Raw genomic sequence first — 23,309 nt, 5'->3', positions numbered from 1 at the left:
GGGTGCAGGGGGTGGATATTATCACATGGGTTTGGGGACGTCACGCTAGCAGCGGGGATGAAGTACGATGTGAAGGAAAGAGTCCGCAGGTGGGAAGACCAGAGGGGAGGCTTTCCCTCGGGCCCAGGGGAGAGCAGATGAGGGCCTAGACCAGTGATGGTGAACCTATGACACGCGTGTCAGAGGTGACACGCGAACTCATTTTTTTGGTTGATTTTTTTTTGTTAAATGGCATTTAAATATATAAAATAAATGTCAAAAATATAAGTCTTTGTTTTACTCTGGTTGCAAAGATCAAAAAATTTCTATATGTGACACGGCACCAGAGTTAAGTTAGGGTTTTTCAAAATGCTGACACGCCGGGCTCAAAGGTTCGCCATCACTGGCCTAGACTGACCCACGGTGGTTGCAGTGGAGAGGATCCAGGAGGCAGCTCCAGGTTTGGCCCCTGAGGCGAAGCTGTAACATTGTGGTTTCTTCACCAGAATGGGCTTTGTCATCCAAGAATGCAAGTGAGACTCAGCTGAGTGCCCTGCACCGTCCCTCCACGAGGTCAGGTGCCGGGGCTGCTGTGGAAACTAGTACAAATGTAGTCCCAGAAGATGAACTCTTACTGACACCTCCCAAGAGTGTGAGGTGTGCCCTGGACAGTGTTTCTCAGTGGTTAGAGTGTTGGCCTATGCACAGAAGGGTCACGGGTTCAATTCCTAGTCAAGGGCACGTAGGGTTGCAGGTTCAATCTCTGGGCCTGGTTGGGGTGCGTGCAGGAGGCAACCAATCAATGTGCCTCTTTCACATTGATGTCTCTCTCTCTCTCTCTCTCCCCTCCCTCCCTTCCACTCTTTCTAAAGATCAATGGGGCTGAGACCGGTTTGGCTTAGTGGATGAGCGTCGGCCTGCGGACTGAAAGGTCCCAGGTTCGATTCCGGTCAAGGGCATGTACCTGGGTTGCGGGCACATCCCCAGTGGGAGATGTGCAAGAGGCGGCTGATCGATGTTTCTCTCTCATCGATGTTTCTAACTCTCTATCTCTCTCCCTTCCTCTCTGTAAAGAATCAATAAAATATATTAAAAAAAAAAAAAGATCAATGGGAACAAATATCCTCTGGTGAGGATTAACAAAAAAAAAAAAAGGAGAGTGCAAGGCGAGAATGTTGAAGTGAGGAGGGGCTGGGCCTTCTGACCAACCGTGGACTTTTTGCCATGTTGGTGAAAGTGCGTGAGAGCCCCAGCCCTGGCCTTTCCTAGCCTTGTGAACCTGGGTTCCGTGTTTAACCATTCTGAGCCTCAGTGTCCCGATCTGTACACCCCGGACGATAGCAGCAGCTGCCGTGAAGGAGGGAGGATTATGGGAACGACTCAGCATTGCCCCTGGGACAAGGTGGATGCTCAGATGGGTGAGGGAAGGTGCCCCAAACAGCTTTCTGTTTGCTTTGAGTGTCAGGAGGCACAGAGGTGCCATCGCTGCTGGGGAATGCGGGAAGAAGCACTGGGGAAGGCGCGGCCAGCACGTGTGGCGGTTCCGACATGGAAGCCTTGGCCTCGCTCACTGGCGTTGCGAGGGACCATGGTCACACCTTTTGCCTCCGTCCTTGGTGCCCAGCCCAGGGCTCAGGCACGCAACAGGCGCTGCCTTTGAGGAGCAGGATCTGGCTTGCGCGTAGATGTCAATATTGTGGACACGTAGACACACGGCCGAGCCCGGGGAGGTGAGAGGGTAAAGAAAGAAGACGGGATGGGGCCTGGGGAACCCGCTGTTGAGGGGTGTGGGAGAATGCAGGGGTCTGGAAGGAGGCTGAGAAACAACATCCAGAGGTGTGTGTGTGTGTGTGTGTGTGTGTGTGTGTGTGTGTGTTGGGGGGGGGGGGTAGAGGCAGGAGACAGGCTGGGAAATAAGGAGAGGGTTTAAAGAAGAGCCCTGGCTGGTTTGGCTCAGTGGATAGAGCATCAACCTGTGGACTGAAGGGTCCTGGGTTCGATTCTGATCAAGAGCGCATGCCTGGGTTGCAGGCTCCGTCCCCAGTAGGGGGCGTGCAGGAGGCAGCCAGTCAATGATTCTCTCTCATCATTGATGTTTCTCTCTCTCCCTCTCCCTTCCTCTCTGAAATCAATAAAAATATATTTTAAAAAATCAAGAAAGAAAGGAGAGAGAAGTCATCAGGGTCATACGTCCCTGAAAGATCCTGGAGGATGAGGCCTGACAGGTGGTCAATGGATCTCCCATCAGAGAGCTCACTGGTGCTTGGCAAAAACAGGTCCAAGGCCTGTTGGGCCAAAGCCCCATCACAGGAAGGAGCACAGGGGGGAGGCCAGGCTGAGGCCGGGAGACAGGAGAGGGGAGGTGGGCGCCAAGGAGAGGGATGCAGGCACTGGATGGTCAGGGGCATCGGGATTCCCCTCCCAGTGTGGATGAATTTCCCTTTTAAAAGGCAGCTCTATCTTAAAGGTCGGCCAGGAGGTCTGGTTAGGTAGTGAGCACCCCGTCCCTGGAGGTAGACAAGCAGAGCTCTGAGACTCCCTGCTGCCCAGGGACTCACACTTCGAGTGGAAAAGGCTGTGCAAAAAAAAAAAAAAAAGAAAAGAAAAATGCCCCTTGTCCTTCTCAGCGAGGCTTGGCTGATTCCTCACATCACAAAAGCCACCTAGGGTCAGTCTTGCTATTTCTAGTGTCCAGAGAGTCTCCTGCAGGGCCACGCGCGCACAAACTCACACACACACACACACACACACACACACACACACACACACGCAGAGGGGGTCGTGCACAGGCTCACAGTGATCCTCCCAGACACAAAACATAAAATCTGCCCGTCCCGCCTGCTGTCGGATTCGCAGCCCCTCTGCCAGGGTGTTCATTCTCTCGCCCCTTCTTGCTGCCGCTCCGCCCCCGCCCCCACCGCCTCCCGGCATCTCAGCGCCGCTGCACCTCCCGGGCTCCGCATCTCTCCGGCTCCTCCGGCTCCGCTCCTCCCCGCCCCTCCTCGAGGACTCTCCCTTCTCCTCTTCCTGGGCCCCCCTCCCCGGACTACAACCCCCAGGCGCCCCCAGACCCGGGTGCTGCGCATGCCCCCTGCTCCCCGCCCCCTCCCGGTTCCCCCCTCCCTCCCGGGCTCCTCACCTCCCTCCACCCCCCTCCCCCGCGCCTCGGCTCCCGCATCCCTCCATCCAAGCCTGTGCCGCAGCCGCATCGCCACCGCAGCCCCGGCAGAGCCGAGCCGGTCCAGGCCCTTGCCCCTGCTCCGCCCGCCGCCCGCCGCCCCCGGCCCCGCCCCCGCCCGCGGCGCCTCCCCCAGCGGCTCTGCTGCGCCCCCGGCGCCCCCAGACCCCAGCCTCCGGCGCCCAGCCTGAAGGTAGGAGCGGCAGCCCAGGCAGGAGGACGAGGAGGAGGAGGAGCCGTCGCAGGATGAAGGATCGGACTCAGGAGCTGCGGAGTGTGAGCTTGGGGGTGGGGAAAATGGGGGGAGGGACCCCAATATTTGGGGAGCGCGTGGGGGTGGAGTGGGGCAGGTGCTGGGTTGTGGGGGCAGATGATGAGACTGGAGGCGGGTGGCAGGGGCACCACAATTTCTGGCGGCACCTGATGTTCCCCAGTGAACCTGCATTTTGGGGACAGTGGCTGGGAGGTGCTGGGGGCCGGTGAGACGCCGGGGGCCGGAGAGGCTCCAGGGCCTTGGACACCCCCATTCCCAGGAGGGCCCCGGTCTAACCTGGGATGGGAAGAGTGAATGTCAGGAGGGAACCGGAGGGTGCTGTCCGCCGGCCGCGGATTTCGGGATCGGAAGGCTGGGCTGTTACTGGGCCAGGCTGAGTCCAGCAGGACCAGACGTGGGGGGTGCTCTGGGGAAGGACACAGGTTGGGACCGAGATGCCCACACCTGGCCGGGAGTGAAGTGTGTGTGTGAGTGTGTGCGTGAGTGTGTGCGTGCGCACGTGCGTGTTGCTCCACGAGAAGGGGGCACCTCAGGCGCAGGAGGGAAGGGGCTGCCTCGGGAGACGGCCAGAGGGCCCGGGCCTGAGCCGGGGTGACCCCGGAGGCTGGAGGTGGGGTTGCAGAGGAGAAGGAGGAGGTTCCAGGCACAGGGCGGCGGAACTGGGCTGTCTGACAGGGACTGTGCTCTGCGGGGGAGCTGCCCCTGACAGCCGGGCCGGCGGGCGGCCGTGGGCCCGGTCTGCAGGCCTGAGAGGCCAGGCCCCGGAGTCTGGCCCGGCGGCGAGTTGTGCTTGGGGGGCTGGTGTCTGCAGTGAAGGCTGCCGATTGGAGGGGCTGGGGAGAGGGACCTGGATGAGCCTGGTGTCTGGTGGGGAGGAGGCTGGGGATTTGGAGAGATGACCCGGGGCTCCAGGAGGCAGAGCTGACCTGCTGTGGCCCCAGGTCTTGTGGTGAATAAAGCACCCGCCCCAGCTCCTTTACTCCGTTTGACGGGTCAGGGAAACCGGGGCTCAGAGATGGGCAGGGACTAGCCCAAGGTCACCAAGCAAGTGAGTGGGAGGATCAGCCTGGAATGTGGGTTTCCTGTTTGCCAAGTTGACACAGGACTCTGCTTTTTTGGCCTTTGAAACAGTCTCAACATGAGGGGGGGTGGGGGGGGGGCGGTGAGGGGCGGGGTAAAAACTCTTTGGAGAGCCCCCTGGATTTGGGGTGGGGAACCAGGTTCCTAAGACAAGAGGTAGGGGCTTGAGGCCAGTGATTGCTGTCTCTGGGGAGAGATGGGCTGGCAAGTGGGAAGGAAGCAGGAATTGGTGGTCAAGGGAGGGAATGGTGAAGGTTTATTTCTTTATTAAACTTACTGAATAGGCATCAGGAAAACAGCAATAATAAAAAACAACCAACACTTATGTGCCAGACACTGTTCTAAGGTTTATACGTATTAACTCATGTTGATTGTCACAGCAACTCTAGGAGGCTGGAACTAGTGTTAGCCCATTTTAAAGATAAGGAAACTGAGGCCAGAGAGGTTAAGTAACTTAACCGAAGTCACGTAGCTAATAAAAGGCAGCCAGGCAGGGGCTCCATCCGGACTCTAAACCGCCCTTCTCTCAAGAAGTCGTTTTCACCCAAAGCAGGTTGCCGTCCATGATTTTTTAGACCCTCGCCCGCCTCCTGGAAAGGCGGGTAGACTGAGAGACTCCCTCATTTCATAGTTGAGGAAACTAAAGCCCAGAGATGGTTAAACAACTCGCCCACGGCTCCACGCACAACTAGCAAGTGAGGAGTTGAGATTTGAACCCAGAGCCCCTGCTGCTAAGACTATCCGTGACTCCAAAATCCAGAGAAATGGAAAGTGGGTTGGGGTGAGGTGGTGGAACTGTGGTGGAATCAGAGAGAGGAGGAGGGAGGGGAAAGGGATGGAGGAGGAGGCAGGGGATGGGAGTCTTCATCTGAGTGGGTCAGGGGACCCTGCCCAGAGGTGAGGACTCTGTCACTCGGGCTCCTGGGGGCAGCGAGGCGGGAGGGGTGGGAAGTGGTATGGAGGGTGAAGGGCTGGGCGCCTGCTGGTGGCTCTGCTGTTAGTCATAGCTCTGGGAAACTGGAGATTTGGGAGGGGGTGGGTGGAGAGGAAAGAAGCTGCCAGATGCAAGGAGTGCTGAGGGTCTCCTGCCAGAGTTAAGAGCAAGGAGGCTGGGAAGCAGGAGAAGCTGCGTAGGGCGTGGGAGGCCTGGGAAAGGGCTCTCTGGGAGGCTGAGAGGGATGGGGGCAGTGGTGGGAGGGGATGTCCGCCCAGCAGGTGATTGTCTTTCCGACAGTGCTTTAGAGTTCCCAAGGGGTTGTCGGGTATGTTTATCACATAGCAGTTGAGGGCACAGATTTGGGAGTCAGACGGTTTGGGTTCAAATCCTGACTTTGCTACTTCCTGTGTGACCTTGGGTAAGTTGCTTAACCTCTCTGATGGTCAATTTTTTCATGTGTGAAATCAGAGTAATTGACAATTTGCAGGGTTATCCTAAGGGTTGAAACTAGTTAGTTACTATGCAAAAAGTGCCTAGAAGAAGCCCTAGTGCCCAGCAGTACTCGAATGTTTGTAATTCCACAGCTGACTTGTTTATTTCTCTTGAACCCTTGAGATGGGCAGGATGTGACCCTAATTTATTTTAGAGTAAATTGAGGGCCACACAGGTAACCTGACTTGCTCAAGGTCACACAGCTGTTAATGGCAGAGCCAGGGTCAAACCAGGATTTTCTGTCTCCCGTGTACCAAACCCCTTTGGTTGGGAGCTGGGAGGTGCTTGGCTGGAATGGAGGCTGCAGTCGGGGTTAATCGGCTGGATTGGTGTCCCAGGATCCACAAACGGGCCAGGGACGGGGCTCTAGAGGAGAGGAGGGAGGGCAAGGGGACAGAGAAGGCTGGTGGGAGAGAGAAGGCACCAGGAGAGACGCTGTGGGCTGAGGAATGGGAAGGCTGGGAAATGGAGGCGGGTGAGGCCTGCGCTGAGGGAGGCTGGACGCTGAGGCCCGGTGGGAATGGGGGCTGTTAGAGGACCAGTCCTGTGCCCGAGGGCCGGCCGAGTCCTACCTGCGGCGCTCAGGTGTGGACAGGCACAGCGGGCGCTTTGGAAAGGCAGGCCTGAGAGGACAGGAAAGAGTAGCCCCGTCTGTGCCAGAGGGACCGAGACGCAGAGCGCCCTGGGTGCCGAGCCGGGGCCAGCCCGCTGCGCGGGGCTTCTTTCTGCTCTTCAAACAGCAAGGCTGCCCGCCCCGCCCTGCCCCCCCCCCCCCCCCCGCCCCGCTTCTGAGGACCTTGCACTTGTTGTCCCCTCGGCCCAGAGTGCGGGTCCCTCTGTTGCATGCTCTCCCCTCTGCCTGGAACACGCTTCCCTCTGCCGTGAACTCTGTCCCCCAGGCTGTGGCACAGTGGACTCCTCAGGACTTAGCTCAAGGGTCAGCCCGGGAAGGCCCTCCCTGGCCGTCCGGTGTAAAGCCGCCCCTGGCTCCTGCCTCTCTATCACTCCCCTGGCTTCTCTCTCCCCTGCTCCTTAGCACAGCCTGACACTGTCTTGATCGGTTTTCATTGTCTGTCTCCTGGAGGCAGGACCTTCTTCCTGTCTCGTTCGCCACTGTTTCCAGAGCACCTGGGAGAGAGCTTGGCGCCCATCGTGCATCCTGGTCCGATGAATGAGTGACTCAGTGGGGCGGAGGGAGGATGCGGAAGGGAGTAAGTGGGAAGCAGGGAAGGCAGAGGAGAGAGGTGGGGTGGGGGGGCTAGCCCAGATGCTGGTAGAAGGAGAGGCCCAGGTCAGGGCGCAGATGGGCAGAAGGGGGGAGACAGGGGAGACAGGCTGCTGCCTCTGGATCAAGCGATGCTTGCACCCCTGAGGAGCACGTGTGAGCACGTGTGTGTGTACATGGGCCCATGTGTATTCACTCACACATGCACACACACACTCTGTGACTTTTCTGTCACCCAATTCCCGTCTCTTTCCACCTCTGTTTTAGTCACCCTGTCACCATCAGTCGCTTTGGTCAGTGACTTGCTGGCTCACATTGTCCCTCTCCTCCTCCCATCTCCCCATCTGTCTATGTTGTCTCCTACTGCTGACATCCACACAAGGGCCCTTGGTATCTAATGGGGAAGGACTGAAGCTGGAGGCTTGGATCTGATCCGATTACCCCTGTTCCCCAGGCAGCTCCCGGGGTGGCCAGGAACTCGACTCTCTCATTCCATCCTCAGGCGCTTGAGGGGTGTTGAGCCGTAAAGAGCAAAGTGTCTGGCTTCATATCTAGGCATCGCCCTATCCGCACCCATCAGCTATATAATCTTGGGCAAGTTACTTAATCTCCCCATGCCTCAGTTTCCTCATCTGTCAAATGGGAATATGGATAGTTTCTAGTTCATGGAGTGGCTGTAAGATTAAACAAGAAGTTCAAAGCACTTGTAACAGGGCCCAGCTGGTAACCAGTACATATGTGTTGTGTTAGATGTACTAGAGATATATAATTCTTTTTTTTATATATATTTTATTGATTTTTCACAGAGAGGAAGGGAGAGGGATAGAAAGTGAGAAACATTGATGAGAGAGAAACATCGATCAGCTGCCTCCTGCACATCTCCCACTGGGGATGTGCCCGCAACCCAGGTACATGCCCTTGACCGGAATCGAACCTGGGACCTTTCAGTCCGCAGGCCGACGCTCTATCCACTGAGCCAAACCGGTTTCGGCGATATATAATTCTTTTTAAAAAATATTTTTTATTGATTTCATAGAGGAAGGGAAAAGGTGAGAGAGAGAGAGAAACATCAATGATGAGAATCATGGATTGGCTGCCTCCTGCATGCCCGCCACTGGGGATTGAGCTACAACTCAGGCATATGCCCGACTGGGAATTGAACCGTGACCTCCTGGTTTGTAGGTCAACTGAACCACACTGGCGGGGGCTAATTCTTTTTTTCTTTTAATAAAATTTTAATTAATTAATTTATTTTAAATATATTTTTTATTGATTTCGGAGAGGAAGGGAGAGGAAGAAAGAGATAGAAACATCAATGATGAGAGGGAATCATTGATTGGCTGCCTCCTGCACATTGGACCGAGCCCACAACCCAGGCATGTGCCCTTGACCGGAATCAAACCTGGGACCCTGCCCTGACTGGTTTGGCTCAGTGGATAGTGTCGGCCTACGGACTGAAGGGTCCCAGGTTCGATTCCAGTCAAGGGCATGTACCTTCGTTGCGGGCACATCCCCAGTGGGGGTTGTGCAGGAGGCAGCTGATCGACGTTTCTCTCTCATCGATGTTTCTTACTCTCTATCCCTCTCCCTTCCTCTCTGTAAAAAATCAATAAAATATATTAAAACAAAACAAAAAAAACCTGTGACCCTTCGGTCCACAAGCCGACGTTCTATCCACTGAGCAAACTCCTCACACAAGCACATACTATTTTTTGTTGTTTTGTTAATCCTCACCTGAGTATATTTTTTCCACTGATTTTTACCAGTAGAGAGAGTGGAAGGGAGGGAGGAGGGAAAAGAGAGAAACATCGATGTGAGAGAGACACATCGATTGGTTGCCTCCTGCACACTGCCCAACTGGAGCTGGGATGGAACCTGCAACCCAGGTGTGTGCCCTTGACCAGGAATCAAATCCAAGACCCCTCAGTTCAGGGGCTGACACTCGAACCACTGAGCAACACCAGCTAGGGCAAGGACATGATTTTTAAACATTTTTTTTTTAAATATATTTTATTGATTTTTCACAGAGAGGAAGGGAGAGAGATAGAGAGTTAGAAACATCGATGAGAGAGAAACATCGATCAGCTGCCTCCTGCACATCTCCCACTGGGGATGTGCCCGCAACCCAGGTACATGCCCTTGACCGGAATCGAACCTGGGACCTTTCAGTCCGCAGGCCGACGCTCTATCCACTGAGCCAAACCGGTCTTGGCTTAAACATATTTTTTAAAATATATATTTTATTGATTTTTTACAGAGAAGAGGGGAGAGGGATAGAGAGTTAGAAACATCGATGAGAGAGAAACATCGATCAGCTGCCTCCTGCACACCCCCTGCCGGGGATGTGCCCGCAACCCAGGTATATGCCCTTGACCGGAATCGAACCTGGGACCCTTCAGTCTGCAGGCCGACGCTCTATCCACTGAGCCAAACCAGTCAGGGCGACATGATTTTTAAAAATTGATTTTAGAGAGGGAGAAAGAAAGAGAAACATCAATTGGTTGCCTCCCACACAGATCCTGGCTGGGGACCAAACCCACAGCCTGGGCATGTGCCCTGACTGGGAATCAAACCAATGACCTTTAGGTGCACGGGACACTGCTCCAACCAATGAGCCACACCAGCCGGGGCGAGATGCATATAATTCTTATCTTCATTTTGCTCATGGGGAGACAGAGGCTTGGATTGTCCAGGAAAGAGGATCAGGCACATTTGATCCTCTTTTCCTAGGTCGTCTCGTTTGCCCGCAGCCTCGCTCTTTTAGGCTGGCCAGCTTCCGGATATGGAGGCTGTGCTCATGATTGAACATGTAAACCCCAGGGCAGGAAGGACTGAGCACCTGTACAGCCCACCCATTTCACAGCTGAACTGGGGCCCAGAGAGGGGCTGAGATTCTCCTAGGATCACACAGCGAGTCGAGCGGAGGCGAGAATGCCTGGCTTCCTTGTGTGAGCTCCTCCTGCCGCCAGGCACCTCATGCTCTGCTGTCCTGGCCACGGGAGTTCAGCAGGAGTGAGGACACAGCAGAGTGGACTCTCTGAGGCCGGGTAGGAAGGGAAGGAAGGGTGGAGGGGAAAGAGCCTGGCATTTAGCACCGGACAGTTCGGGCCCCACCTCTGGCCTTATTTGCTGCGAAGCCTTAGACAGTTAGGCAGCTTCTCTGAGCCTGTTCGTCATCTGTAACCTGGGAGGGGAAGGGGTAATAGCCAGCCCCCACTTAGCGTTCATTTTCTCTCTGGCAGATGGGGCATCCTCCCCCCGACCCCGCCTGGTTTCATTGCCCCCCTGCCCCCCATTTGGGGTAGACATTATTGCCACCCAGCAAATGCAGAGGCTGAGGTCAGAGGGGAGAAGTCATGTGGCCTTCTAGCTACTGACTTGGGCAAATGCCTTGGCCTCTCTGTCTGTTTCCCCATCTACAAAAGGGAGCTATGATATCTCAGGAGGCTGTGTGTAAGAATTAGAGGGAGAGCCGAAACCGGTTTGGCTCAGTGGATAGAGCGTCCGCCTGCGGACTGAAGGGTCCCAGGTTCGATTCTGGTCAAGGGCATGTACCTGGGTTGCGGGCACATCCCCCATGGGGGGCGTGCAGGAGGCAGCTGATCGATGTTTCTCTTTCATCGATGTTTCTAACTCTCTATCTCTCTCCCTTCCTCTCTATAAAAAATCAATAAAATATATTTAAAAAAAAAAAAGAATTAGAGGGAGAGCCCTGGCCAGTGTAGCTCAGTGGGTTGGAGCGTCGCCCCATGCACAAAAGGTTGCAGGTTTGGTTCCTGGTCAGGGCACATACCTAGGTTGCAGGTTAGCTCCCCCGTCAGGGTGCATATATAGCTGCTTGATGTTTCTCTCTTACATCGATCTCTCTCTTTCTCTCTCTCTCTCCCCCCCTAAAATCAATAAAACACATTTTTTAAAAAATAATCAGCCGAAACCAGTTTGGCTCAGTGGATAGAGCGTCGGCCTGTGGACTGAGAGGTCCCAGGTTCGATTCTGGTCAAGGGCATGTACCTGGGTTTCGGGCACATCCCCAGTAGGGGGTGTGCAGGAGGCAGCTGATCGATGTTTCTCTCTCATGGATGTTTCTACCTCTCTATCCCACTCTCTTCCTCTCTGTAAAAAATCAATAAAATATATTTTAAAAATAATCAAATGGATAAATATATGCGGAGTGCCTAAAATGGTATCCATAACGCTCTGTGTAAATGTTTGCCATGATTATGATGTTGGTCAATGGTCCTCATGGAGTTTTAATGAAGATTAAATGAGATAACAAAATGGTAAGGTCTGTGCAAAGGTGCTCTTAAATGGCAGCATTTTGCCAGGATTTCAGGGCACAGAGCCTCCCCCAGATTGGACCTTGAGAGGGAGGTAGCTGGGGCAGAAGGGCTGGCAGGAGGTGGCCCCGTCTCCAGCTGTGGAGGCGTGTGGGGGAGGCCTTAGATGCCTACGGTTTCCCCACTCCTTTCAGCCTGGGCGCCCCTTTCTTTCTCCCCTCTGACTCCTGTTCCCTCATCTGTGAAATGGGGACAGTGGTATTTGCTCTTCCTTTCTCAGCAGGGCTATGGGGATCAAAAGGGATTATCGATGCAGAAGTGTTTGTGAACGGTAGCGGATTGTTAGCGCGGCTCTCTGTAATTATTACACCAAATAGGTCATACTTGGGGCCTCTGTCTTTTTTCCTGTCTCAAGGACAGGGAAATAGGCAGGTCGCGTGCCTCAGGGCAGAAGCTAAGGAACTGGCTCTGGGAACAATAGGAGAGACAGAAATTGGGCTTCAGGAAGTCTAAGTCAGCATGGGGAAGGGAAAGGGAGATAACAGGAAGGGGAGGCCTCGCGGCCTTGAGGGCAGCTGGGCTAAGTTGAGTGCTTAAAGGCAGAGAAGGGGTGCCAGGGGAAGGAGTCCTCATGGGGTAGCTTGCTTTTTTTTTTTTTTTTTTTTTTTTTAATGTATTTTTATTGATTTCAGAGAGGAAGGGAGGGGAAGGGAGAGAGAGAGAAGCATCAATGATGAGAGAGAATCATCGATCAGCTGCCTCCTACACGCCTCCCACTGGGGATGGAGCCCACAACCCAGGCATGTGCCCTTGGCCAGAATCGAACCTGGGACTCTTCAGTCTGCAGGCTGACCGCTCTATCCACTGAGCCAAGCCGGCTGGGGTGACATCTGGCTTTTTGAGGACAAAGCATCATGGGAGGCTGGTGGGGCTTCAGGGACGAGCCAAGCACCCCAAGTCTCTAAGGGCCAAGGTCTGTGGGGGTGGTCCCGGGTCAGGTGGGGGCTTGAGACCCATCAGAGTCCCAAGCCCTACCTGGTGCCACCCGTCTCCTGGGGCAGCTGTGGGCAGAGATGGAGGAGCCTCCCTTTCCTGGTGGATTTTGGGATTCTCTGGAAATTAAATGTCAGTGCGGAACACACTTTCCGACATGGTGTGGGCCCGTCTGCGGGAGAATTCCTGGAGTTTCCGGGCAGGGCGTGGGCAGGAAGCTGGTGGCTTCTAGAGTCCGGCTGGGTCTTCCCTGGGCTTTCGGTTCTTTCCAGGGCCATCCGGGCTCTGCGGATCCCGCCTTCACCCGCTGTCTGGATTGCAGCTAGGTCCCATCTGGCTGTCTAGGTTCGATCTGAGCTGTCTGGCATCTGTCTGTGCCGAGTCTGGTTCGGTCTGAGCCCGTCGGGTTCTGCCAGGGTCTGTCTGCGATCTGCTTGGACCCTGTTGAGGTTCCATGGGAGCTCTTCTCTTTAGACACCCCCCTCCCCCGGCCCCCGCTAGGCAGACGCTTTTTGGATCCTGTCTTGATTTCACTCAGGCTCTGGTACTGACCAGTAGATTCTGAGTGGTTCTTCCTGGGACTCAGGGTGAACCCTTTAAGTTTCCCGTGGGGCTGGTTAGGGCTGCAGGTGTACTTAAGCTGGGGGCTCAGCTTTTGTCCTCAGACTTCTGCCCCACGCAGAGAATCTTGAGTCAGGAGGGTAGCACCGGTGAGCCTCCCTGCCCCTCCCCTTTTCCCAGCTCCGAACGAGTGTGCAGACCTGAGGCTCTGAGGCTCTGAGGCTGGGAGACCAGCTCGGGGGGCCTCCCGGATGCCCGGGGTGCGGGTGACCGCGGTGTCCACACGAAGCAGCACGCAGCTCTGCCCTGGGTCTGCGTGTGGGTGAACGTCAGCCTGTTACTGTGTCTCCGCGTGGGTGTCAGTGGGCCTGTCTGTGTGCCTGGTGTGTGTCACTGGTCTCTCCGTGGAGGTGTGGGTGTGTAAATCCCTTTGTGTCTGTGAGCCCTGGGGGTGGAGGGCTGAGCAGCTGCAGGTTGCAACTAGGAAATCCAAGCAAGTGAGAGTAGGTGGGTGTGAAGTTGGAAGAGGCTGGATGAAAGCAAGTGAATACACCAAGGAGAGTCGGGGAGTCAGCGGGGCAGCGGGGGCAGAGCAAGCTGAGGGGGTGCGGGTGGGCAGGAGGAGGAAGACACAGGAGGGAGGGAGGTCGGGGTGCTGCTGTGTCTCCTCCAGCCCTCATGGGGCCTGACTGCTTGCTCAACCCGGCACCGCCCCGCAGCCGGCAGTGAATTGACCTTGTACAGGGGACGTGGCAGGGAGAGGGGCACGCAGGCCGGGAAGAAGAGGCAGCAAAGTGAGGCCTGGCCCCAGTGGCTGAGGGATGGTGGGGAGGTCCGGCTCCTGGGACTCCATTCCAGACCACTTCTCAGAGCCCAGAGCCGATCACTGCAAGGCCGACATTCAGCTGGTTGTTACAGCATTGAAACACCTCCGCGCTGGTTGGTTAATAGCAGGTGCTGTGCGTTCCCAGGGCCACATCCACCCCTGAGAGGCGCCTTTAGCTCATTCCCATCAGCTACCTGGCCTCTGGTGTGCTGCTCCACCCATGGCCAGTGTTCGTCCTGACTGCCTGGGGGCTGGCCGCGCACCCTGCCCATGGCCCCTCCCAGACTCCTGCTCTGAGCCTGGAGCTGGCAGCAGGGCCAGGGTGGGGCTGCTCATGGTCTCCACCTTGCTTTGTCTCCAGGCGAAAGACAGTGACGATGAGGAGGAGGTGGTCCATGTGGATCGGGATCACTTCATGGATGAGTTCTTTGAACAGGTAACTGAGTCTCCAATACCCCAGGCCCAGAACCTGGCCCCCAGCCCACAACTCCCCCCTCCCCACTCTCTAGTCCTCCACCCCTTGGCCTTTTACCAGTCCCTCTGGGTCTGCCCATTGCCCTGAACCCCGAGTGAGCCCCGTGGATGCCCTGTCTGGCCTGAAGACTTGCCTGGGCATCGCCAATTTGCCGCCCCAGGTGGAGGAGATCCGGGGCTGCATCGAGAAGCTGTCGGAGGATGTGGAGCAAGTGAAAAAACAGCACAGCGCCATCCTGGCCGCCCCCAACCCGGATGAGAGTGAGTGGTGCCGCGGGGCGGCCGGGGGCTGGGGCTGGGCTCCACCCAGACTTCTCACTCACTCTGGCCCCCTCCTCAGAGACCAAACAGGAGCTGGAGGACCTCACTGCAGACATCAAGAAGACCGCCAACAAGGTTCGGTCCAAATTGAAAGGTGAGGACTGCAATCCCCCACGAAGGAGAAAAAGGGCTCTGCCTCCCAGCGGCCGACAGGCCTTTCTGTCAGGAATGTCTGCACGCTTCTAGGAGCCAGGTTCTTGCACAGTGAGGAAGCACACAGCCCGTTTCCCTCCTTGCTCCAGATTCCTTGAAGAAAGAGACACGACAGGGAAATGAGGGAGAGGGGGCGAGCTGTCCAGATTGTATATGAGCTCTGCTGGTTCCATCAGAAAAATAGAGCCTCCCAACTGGCTTTAGCTTCACTAAGGCCTCGTTTCCCCAGAACAGGTGCCAGGCATGGTCCCAGGCACCCAGTAGGTGGGTTCAGCAAATGCTTCTGAATTGGTATCCTCGGCTCAGGACAGATTGGACTGTGTGGCTGACATCAGGGGCTGGCAAGCTTTCAGGAGGGACTTGCCAAATGCTCATGTATTCACTCTAATTTAAGGACTTGGGTGCTGGTAATAACCACCTTCCCCCAAGGCATTGTGGGTTGGGAACCTCCTTGCCGGCCGGTGCCAGGGGAATAGCAGTGTTACCGTGATGCTGCTCTGTCTGCTCATGGCAATCCAGCAGCAGACAACACTGGCCAAGCGCCTCCTCTGTCCGAGCCACGCTGCCGGGCTGTGGGGGACGGGAGCCGCGGCAGATGCCTGGGCCTGCGTGCTGTGACCTCGGTCCGGGGAGATGAGGACGGAGACCTGATGCCCTCCTGGACTCAACAGGAGGCCGTGCGTTAGCCAGGGCTGATCTGTACACACAAACCTTTTGCACTCAGGAGAGTGTGCGGGAAAGGAAAATGGCCTAAATAAACTGGGAGCACGTGCAGTACAAATCCAGGCAGAGGGAGCCCAACTGACACCATCACTCATTTGGACAAGTACCCTTCCCTCAGTAAGAAAAATGGAAGCAATTTCAAAGCTGGCTTTTTTTTTTTTTTTTTTTTTTTTTTTTGTAGCAAAATCCTTTCTTCCCAAATGAAATCTTACAAAGAACCCCAGTATATACAGCACATAAAAAGCCGGCTGTTCTGGCTGAACTGGGGCTGGAACACTCCCATCAAGTTCCCTCTCAAAATCAGGGTTCCATGGAACACAGCTTAGAAATAAGTCCCTGGGCTCCGTGATCCTTGGGCCCATCAAGCTCTCACCTTAATAGTCTCTCTGTTAGACCATGAGGAGGGCTCCATGGTTTAGGGGTTCAGGAAAAGGTCAAGAACCTAGGAAGAGTGGCAGGAGCTTCTAGAAGCTGACCTTCCAGACCCCAGAAAGAGGAGCTTCTCTTCTCCGTCTTCCTCCAGCTGTGTGGCGGCAGGAGCTCGGTTCTGTGTGCGGCGTTGAGTTGTTTTACCCATTCGAACCTCGGTTTCTGTCTGAAATGTGGATCGACATCACTGACCTCCCAGGGTTTTTGTAAGAAGTCAGTGAGGCTGTCAAGTGACCCCTGCACCCAGGGCTGGGCTCCAGTCCCACGTGGGGCAATAGGATCCGAGTCTGGACCGGAGCCTGACCTCCCTGGGGCGCGTCTGTGCTTGGGCCAATGCTGCCTCAGTCACTGCCCCGCATTGCTGCAGGGAGCGGGGTGCCGTCCATAGGTCCCTGCTGCCAGCCGAACGGAGAAGTGATGTTCTCAGGGCCCGGCTGGAGGCCCTTCCAGGGCTGAGAGGACCCGGTGGCGATCATCCCGCTGCATCTCCGAGCCCAGGACATCTTACCACAAGCTGTTTTTTTTTTTTAGAAAATCTGAATAAGTGTCAGGAGGGCATGATCGGGAAGCAGAAACCCCAGTTAATCTGTGCGCTTTTCCAGAATCCTTTAGAAGTGGGAATTCCGGGACAGGGTACCTGGTAGGGCAGGGGGAGAGCTGTTTTCCCTATGGAGCTTCCATCCACTCACATAGAATTTGCCAAGGAAATGGTGGCCTCTGAGCCACCTGGAAGTGCTCGCCTTCCACGGAAAACCCCAGGGTGGGCTCCGGCCCCTTCCCGAGCACGCGGCGAGCGAGCTCCCTGCACACGGGCCGTTCACAGTGGCCTGGGCCGCACTCCCTCGCGGGAATGGGCCGTAGTCACAGCTACGGGCTTTCCAAGGCCCAAGCCAACGACGGAACAAGTAGTGCCCTTCGGTCTGGTGACTCCCCGGCCCTCAACCTCCCTCCCACCTGCCCTCCTGACCCCTCAAACGTCTGTCCCTTTACTTTTCGGCCTCCTGCCCCTCACCATGGATCCTTTACTGTCTGCCTTCGCCACGGGTGTGACATCTCTTCACAGGCCTGGGGCCTGCCTCGGGGTGTCGGCCCTTCCTCCGTCCCGGACCCCCGCCCCGCACGCCCCGGGTCTGCGGCCCGTCACTGCATCCTCTCTCCCGCAGCGATCGAGCAAAGCATCGAGCAGGAGGAGGGGCTGAACCGTTCCTCCGCGGACCTGCGCATCCGCAAGACCCAGGTGGGAGGCGGGCCGGGCGGGGGCGGGCCTGGACGGAGCCGGGGAGGGGGTCGTGCCGGCGGGGGCGGGGCCGACGAACGGGGTTGGGTTACAGCGGGGGGCGGGGCCTGGACGGAGCCGGGGAGGAGTCGTGCTGGTGGGGGCGTGGCTACAGGGGAGGGCGGGGAAGACGGGCGGGGTTACAGCGGGGGCGGGGCCTGGACGGAGCCGGGAAGGGGGGTTCATGCTGGTGGGGGCGGGGCTACAGGGGAGGGCGGGGAAGACGGGCGGGGTTACAGCGGGGGCGGGGCCTGGACGGAGCCGGGAAGGGGGGGTTCATGCTGGTGGGGGCGGGGCTACAGGGGAGGGCGGGGAAGACGGGCGTGGCTACAGTGGGGGCGGGGCCTGGACGGAGCCGGGAAGGGGGGTCATGCTGGCGGGGGGCGGGGCTAAAGCGGAGGGCGGGGTGATGGGCGGGGTTACAGGGAGGGCGGGGCTACAGCCGAGCGCGGGTTCGGGTCACATCCTAAAATGCCCTGCCCGCTGGTTTGGCTGTAAGATAGGGAGACAAGCGGCGGGGGACTGTGCTTGGTGAGGGATTGGGGTGGGGAGTGATCACCCCTCCTCTCCACTCCACCTGTGCACTAACGGCTCCCCCTTGGTCTCTGCTCCCTGCCTCCTGATGTGTGTACCCCCACCCCAGCATTCTACACTCTCCCGGAAGTTCGTGGAAGTAATGACCGAATATAATGCGACCCAGTCCAAGTACAGGGACCGCTGCAAGGACAGGATCCAGCGGCAGCTGGAGATCAGTGCGTGCGCTTCCCCTCCAGACTCCCCAGGCCTGCCCAAGCCTCCTTCCAGGCGCTTCCTCTCGGTGGAGGGGCGCCTGGCCTAGGGCCCCAGGGGAGGGTGGTGTCCCGGGTCCCTGCCCCATCCCACCGCCTCAGCGCAGGCTGGCCCAGCCCCTGAGCATGGAGTCCTTCCTCCCCACAGCCGGAAGGACCACAACCAACGAAGAACTGGAAGACATGCTGGAGAGCGGGAAGTTGGCCATCTTCACTGATGATGTGAGCGCGGGCGGGGGTGGGTCTGTTCTGTAAAGCAGTTGCACCTCCTCCCCAAACGTAGGTTAGACTGAAGGGCCTAAGTCCACCTGGAATAGCTGGCATCGCAAGGCCTGGGTCTGGAGCTGGGGAATTCCAGGGGAGCAGAGCAGGAAGGCACCCCATAAAATGGCAAACAGTAGTGTGCCAGGCGCTGTTTTAAGCACTTTACACATTCACATTTACCTACTAACCTCATTCAGTCCTCACCACAGCCCTCTGAGGGAGCCACATTTCACGGGGGAGGAATGGTGCCCAAAGAGGTTAAGTAACTAGGTGAGGTCACACAGCTGGGGGCAGAGCCAGTATTGGAATCCACGGTGAAAGTGCAGAGCTGGACTCTTCGGTGCTAAGATGCAGAACACCCTACTGACGCAGGCTCTTTCACCCAATGACTAATGTGCCTGCCTTTTGAAAATTTCTAAAAAACCCTGTTTTAGTTTTGCACACTGGCCTGCCCTTGTCATCTTGTATGTGAATGGATGGGCTTCCCCCAGCTGTAGTTCTTCTTTCTCTTTTGAATTTTACCCTGGCCTGTCAGTTCTGTCTATTTATGCTTCTGGTGGTGGAATGGCTCTATGTAAGGCTTCTAGACCAGGTTAAAGTATGTTCAGGGACTTTCTAGCATTTTGTTCCTTAGATAACTGGCCTTTGTTAAATTAGCTTCGAGCAAATTGATTGTGGGCGGCTAGCCTGGAGCTCTCAGCTCTGCTAGGCTGTCTGTCTGTCTGAGGACGGAGGGAAGCTGGTGAGTGGTCCTAAGAAGGCAGAGCTGAGCCCTGCCAGTTAACCAGTCAGTGCAGGGTGGTTGGCACCTTGCTTGAGGGCTGTGCAAGATGCAGACAGGCGCTGTGGTAGCTGACTTCTACAGTCAGGGAAGGCTTCCTGGGAAGTGGCATTGAGCTGAGCCTTAAGAGACAAGGAGCGTTTGGACAGGGGGAGATGGGCAAAGGACTCTCTAGTCCAGCGGTTCTCAACCTGTGGGTCGCCAACCTGTGTCGCGACCCCTTTGGGGGTCAAACGACCCTTTCACAGGGGTCGCCTAAGGCCATGGGAAAACACATATATAATTACATATTGTTTTTGTGATTAATCACTATGCTTTAATTACGTTCAATTTGTAACAATGAAAATACATCCTGCATATCAGATATTTACATTCGATTCATAACAGTAGCAAAATTACAGTTATGAAGTAGCAATGAAAATAATTTTATGGTTGGGGGTCACCACAACATGAGGAACTGTATTAAAGGGTCTCGGCATGAGGAAAGCTGAGAACCATAGTGATTAATCACAAAAACAATATGTAATTATATATGTGTTTTCAGATGGTCTTAGGCGACCCCTGTGAAAGGGTCGTTCGACCCCCAAAGGGGTCGAGACCCACAGGTTGGCGACCCACAGGTTGAGAACCGCTGCTCTAGACAAAGGAACAGACTGGACAAAGACAGGGCGAGTGGACCACTTGCCAAACAGCCATTGGATAATTCTGGCTCCTGTTGGATAACAGGAGATGAGGGTAGAAAAGAAGCCGGGGCCTTGACTGCTAAGATAAAGGTGTGGCTCTAGCCGGTTTGGCTCAGTGGATAGAGCATCGGCCTGCGGACTGAAGGGTCCTGGGTTTGATTCCGGTCAAGGGCACATGCCCCGGTTTCGGGCTCGATCCCCAGTAGGAGGTGTGCAGGAGGCAGCCAATCAATGATTCTCTCTCATCATTGATGTTCCTATCTCTCTGTCCCTCTCCCTTCCTCTCTGAAATCAATAAAAAAATATTTTTTAAAAAGATAAAGGTGAGTACCCTATGGATAGGGGAGCCCTGGCAGGTTTCAGAGGAGAGGAGTGGCTTGATGTGGTCTGACCAGTGAATCTCTGAGAAGGGAGCGGCCTGGCTTAGGCCAGGCATCTGTGGGGAGGAGTCTCTCTTCCACCGACTCTTGAGGCGCCAGTGCACCCCTTCATTGTTTCTCCCCTTCTCATGTCATAGTCTCCAGGGGCTTGTGGGCACCCTGCCTTCTCACCTGGGCCTCCTCTGCTTGCTATTCTCCCTCCTCCCCCACCCCTTTCTCTCTGCTGTGTCTTCTTCCATTTCTCTGTCTTCCTTTGACCAGACAGGGGCCCGGATACTGGTGGGGCCTTGGACTCTGTCTCCCTTCCCAGAGCGTCTGTGGTGTGTGATAGAGGCAGCCCTGGGCTAAGGTGGAGGGCTGGGGGCAAGTTAGTTCTTGTAATTTAACAAACTTGTCTTCAGTGCTTCCTGTATGCCTGGCACTGTTCTTACCAATGTACACATATTGCTCCTCTGGTCTTCACAGCGACCATGAGGCGGGCACTATTATTATCCACGTTTTCTAGGTGGGGAAACAGGCCCGGGGAGGTTAGATCATTTGCCCGGGGTTGCAGCTAGTGAATGACAGCGAGGGTTGGACCCAGCGCTCTGGCTGCAGGCTCTGGGCTGTTACGGGAGTGAAGGGTGGTCTTCAGCAGCCGCCCCCCTCCCTAGATCAAAATGGACTCCCAGATGACGAAGCAGGCGCTGAATGAGATCGAGACGAGGCACAACGAGATCATCAAACTGGAAACCAGCATCCGCGAGCTGCACGACATGTTTGTGGACATGGCCATGCTCGTGGAAAGCCAGGTACGGCCTCTGCCCTGCCACACCATGCGGAAGCCGCCCCCCTCCCCGGGCTCCCTCTTCCAGCCCAGCCCACGCCCCCCCATGCACATACCCTCTGCAGGGCGAGATGATTGACCGAATCGAGTACAACGTGGAACATTCCGTGGACTACGTGGAGCGAGCTGTGTCTGACACGAAGAAAGCCGTGAGATATCAGAGCAAGGCCCGGAGGGTGAGCGGGGCGGGGAGGGCGGTGGGCCGGTGGGCTGGAGCTGGGGGCGGGGTGGGGCGGGGCTCTGGCCAGGGCTGAGGCAAGTGATGAAATTCTCTGAAAGGCCTTATCTCTGGCTCTGACCTCTTGGTTTTTCTGTTTTCTCTCCCCTCTTCTTTTCCCTCACACCCTCCCCCACATTTTTCTGTCTGTTTCTCTTTCTCTTAAACTGCCCCTCTCGCCTCCTCCTGTCCCATTGCCCTTTCTGCCTGCAGAAGAAAATCATGATCATCATTTGCTGTGTGGTGCTGGGGGTGGTCTTGGCGTCATCCATTGGGGGGACGCTGGGCTTGTAGGCCCACCACCCCTACCTCCCCCAGACCCTTCCCCCACCACATCGGGAGCAATACCCCCACGACCCCTTTCACTCCATCCCCTGCTCCAGGCTCACCCCCAAGACAGACCCAGGCAGCCCTCTCCTTACCCCACCCCCCCATCAGACCCTGGAGTCCCTGGACCTCACTGCACCATGGACCCTGCCCCACATAAATAGCAGCAGGCGTGACTACACATGCACACCAACATGCATGCCGCCGGCACGTGCTCGAGACGAATGGACACCCCAGCCTGTGTGTGTGCGTTCACAGATGTGTGTAGAAGCACCGCAGCACCCTTCTTGCCCCCACCTTGTCTGTGTGTCGTCTTAGCTTTCCCCTTCGCTCGGCTGTTGTGTAGACTGTGGCCGGGATCACACAGCAGCCACCAAGCCCTGCTCTGTCTTCTGTGAATAGGTGTGTGTGTCCACAGATCTGTGGACACATAATTTGTGTACATGGAATTTTGTGTTTGAGTGTTTGAATCTAATGCAATAGCACTTCTTCCACTGACACCCCTGCCCCCACACCTGCTATAAACGGGGCAGGTTGTGCGTGTGAGATGGTCCTTCCCAGAGGATCCAGGTAGGCCCAAGTTCACGGGCCATGGCAGGCACCCCACCGAGATGTGGCGCAAATCTTCCTGGTTTAGTCACCCCAGGCCTGGGTCCCGGGGGAGAGAGAGAGAGAGAGAGAGTGTGTGTGTGTGTGTGTGTGTGTGTGTGTGTGTGTGTGTTGTGAGCCTTGGAGTTGAGCCAACGTGAGTGGAAGCATACACGTATAAATAACCTCGCTTGGCTTGTATATACATGTGCATTTCCCAGCAGGTGATGCGAGAACTGTATGTCTCAGGATCTGCCCGAAGTGCTGGCAGGTCTCCCCAGACAGAGCATCCATGCTGCGCCCTGGACATGGCTGGGCGGGCACAGGACGCGGTTTGGACGGTCCGTGTGAGCGTGTGCGCGCACTGGCACGGAGGCTTGCTCCACGGTGTTTGTCCCGTTTATATATGCGCACACGTTTCTCTTTAAGGTCTCGCGCCCCATCCAGGCTTGTCTATGCAGATTGATTTGCCCCTCCCTCTCTCCCCGGAGCTGCTGCCAGCAGCTGGTCATGGCCACACGCTGCAACATCAACGTTGTGCAACTGGCACATCCCGCCCTGCCAGGTGCCAGAGCCCCTTCTCTTCCTCTGTGTCCCGGCCAGAGGACAGGCCTGCACGCGTGAGGGCTGGGACACGTGTGCTCACTCATGCCCCAGCTCAGGAGGCCTCGTGTAGGTGACCACACCCAGGCACACAGCAGCACGCTGGAGCACACGTGCCTGCTGCCATGGGCATGGCGCCCATACAGGCCTGCCCCCATTTGCACATGAATGCCTCCTGGAAGGGCCAGCATGAGGACATCAGTGATGAGGCCAGTGTGGAGAGTCACCCCAGACAGCTAGGGAATGAGAGCCTTCCTGCCTTCCGCACACTTATCTCAGAATATGGTGCCCTCGCCCCATTTGATGCTCTGGGCTCCATCTCAGGGGCCTTGGTTTGGGGAGCTGTTTGTCGCAGGTGCACTGGAGTGGCCAGTGTGGCAGCAGCCACTCGGGGTGGGCTAAGTCCCGGGATCCATCCCCTGGACACATTTGCTGAAATGTCTGCAATCGCTGCTCCCCAACCAGGGTGAGATTGAGGGTGGGCACAGGCCCGGGTTTCTGATGGTGAGGAAAGGGCTAGCTCCTCCCTTGTGTAGGCGACACATGCACAGGTGGGTTCGTGCGTTTGGTGGCTGATGGGAGGTACATGAGCAAAGGATAATGTCAGAAGCCCCCGCACTCCGTGGCTGAGGAACATGGACCCACATATACAGG

The 23,309-nt window shown here is 56.3% G+C and overlaps 1 protein-coding gene across 1 annotated transcript; it reads left to right on the top strand.

Moving 5' to 3' along the window:
* Positions 1-3,280: 3,280 nt before the first annotated feature.
* On the top strand, positions 3,281-22,480 carry STX1B (syntaxin 1B). Its single transcript, XM_036310166.1, has 10 exons — positions 3,281-3,433; positions 14,184-14,258; positions 14,458-14,557; positions 14,637-14,711; positions 17,086-17,159; positions 17,842-17,950; positions 18,135-18,208; positions 20,748-20,885; positions 20,986-21,096; positions 21,351-22,480. Exons 1-10 carry the CDS (start codon positions 3,404-3,406, stop codon positions 21,429-21,431), a joined length of 867 nt encoding a protein of 288 aa, XP_036166059.1. The 5' UTR covers positions 3,281-3,403; the 3' UTR covers positions 21,432-22,480.
* The last annotated feature ends 829 nt before the right edge of the window (positions 22,481-23,309 follow it).

This window comes from Myotis myotis, unplaced genomic scaffold (genome assembly GCF_014108235.1).
Source record: "Myotis myotis isolate mMyoMyo1 unplaced genomic scaffold, mMyoMyo1.p scaffold_m19_p_5, whole genome shotgun sequence".
NCBI lineage: Eukaryota > Metazoa > Chordata > Mammalia > Chiroptera > Vespertilionidae > Myotis > Myotis myotis.
The sequence above is the reverse complement of the archived record's forward strand: the minus strand, read 5'-3'. Positions and strand labels throughout refer to the sequence as shown.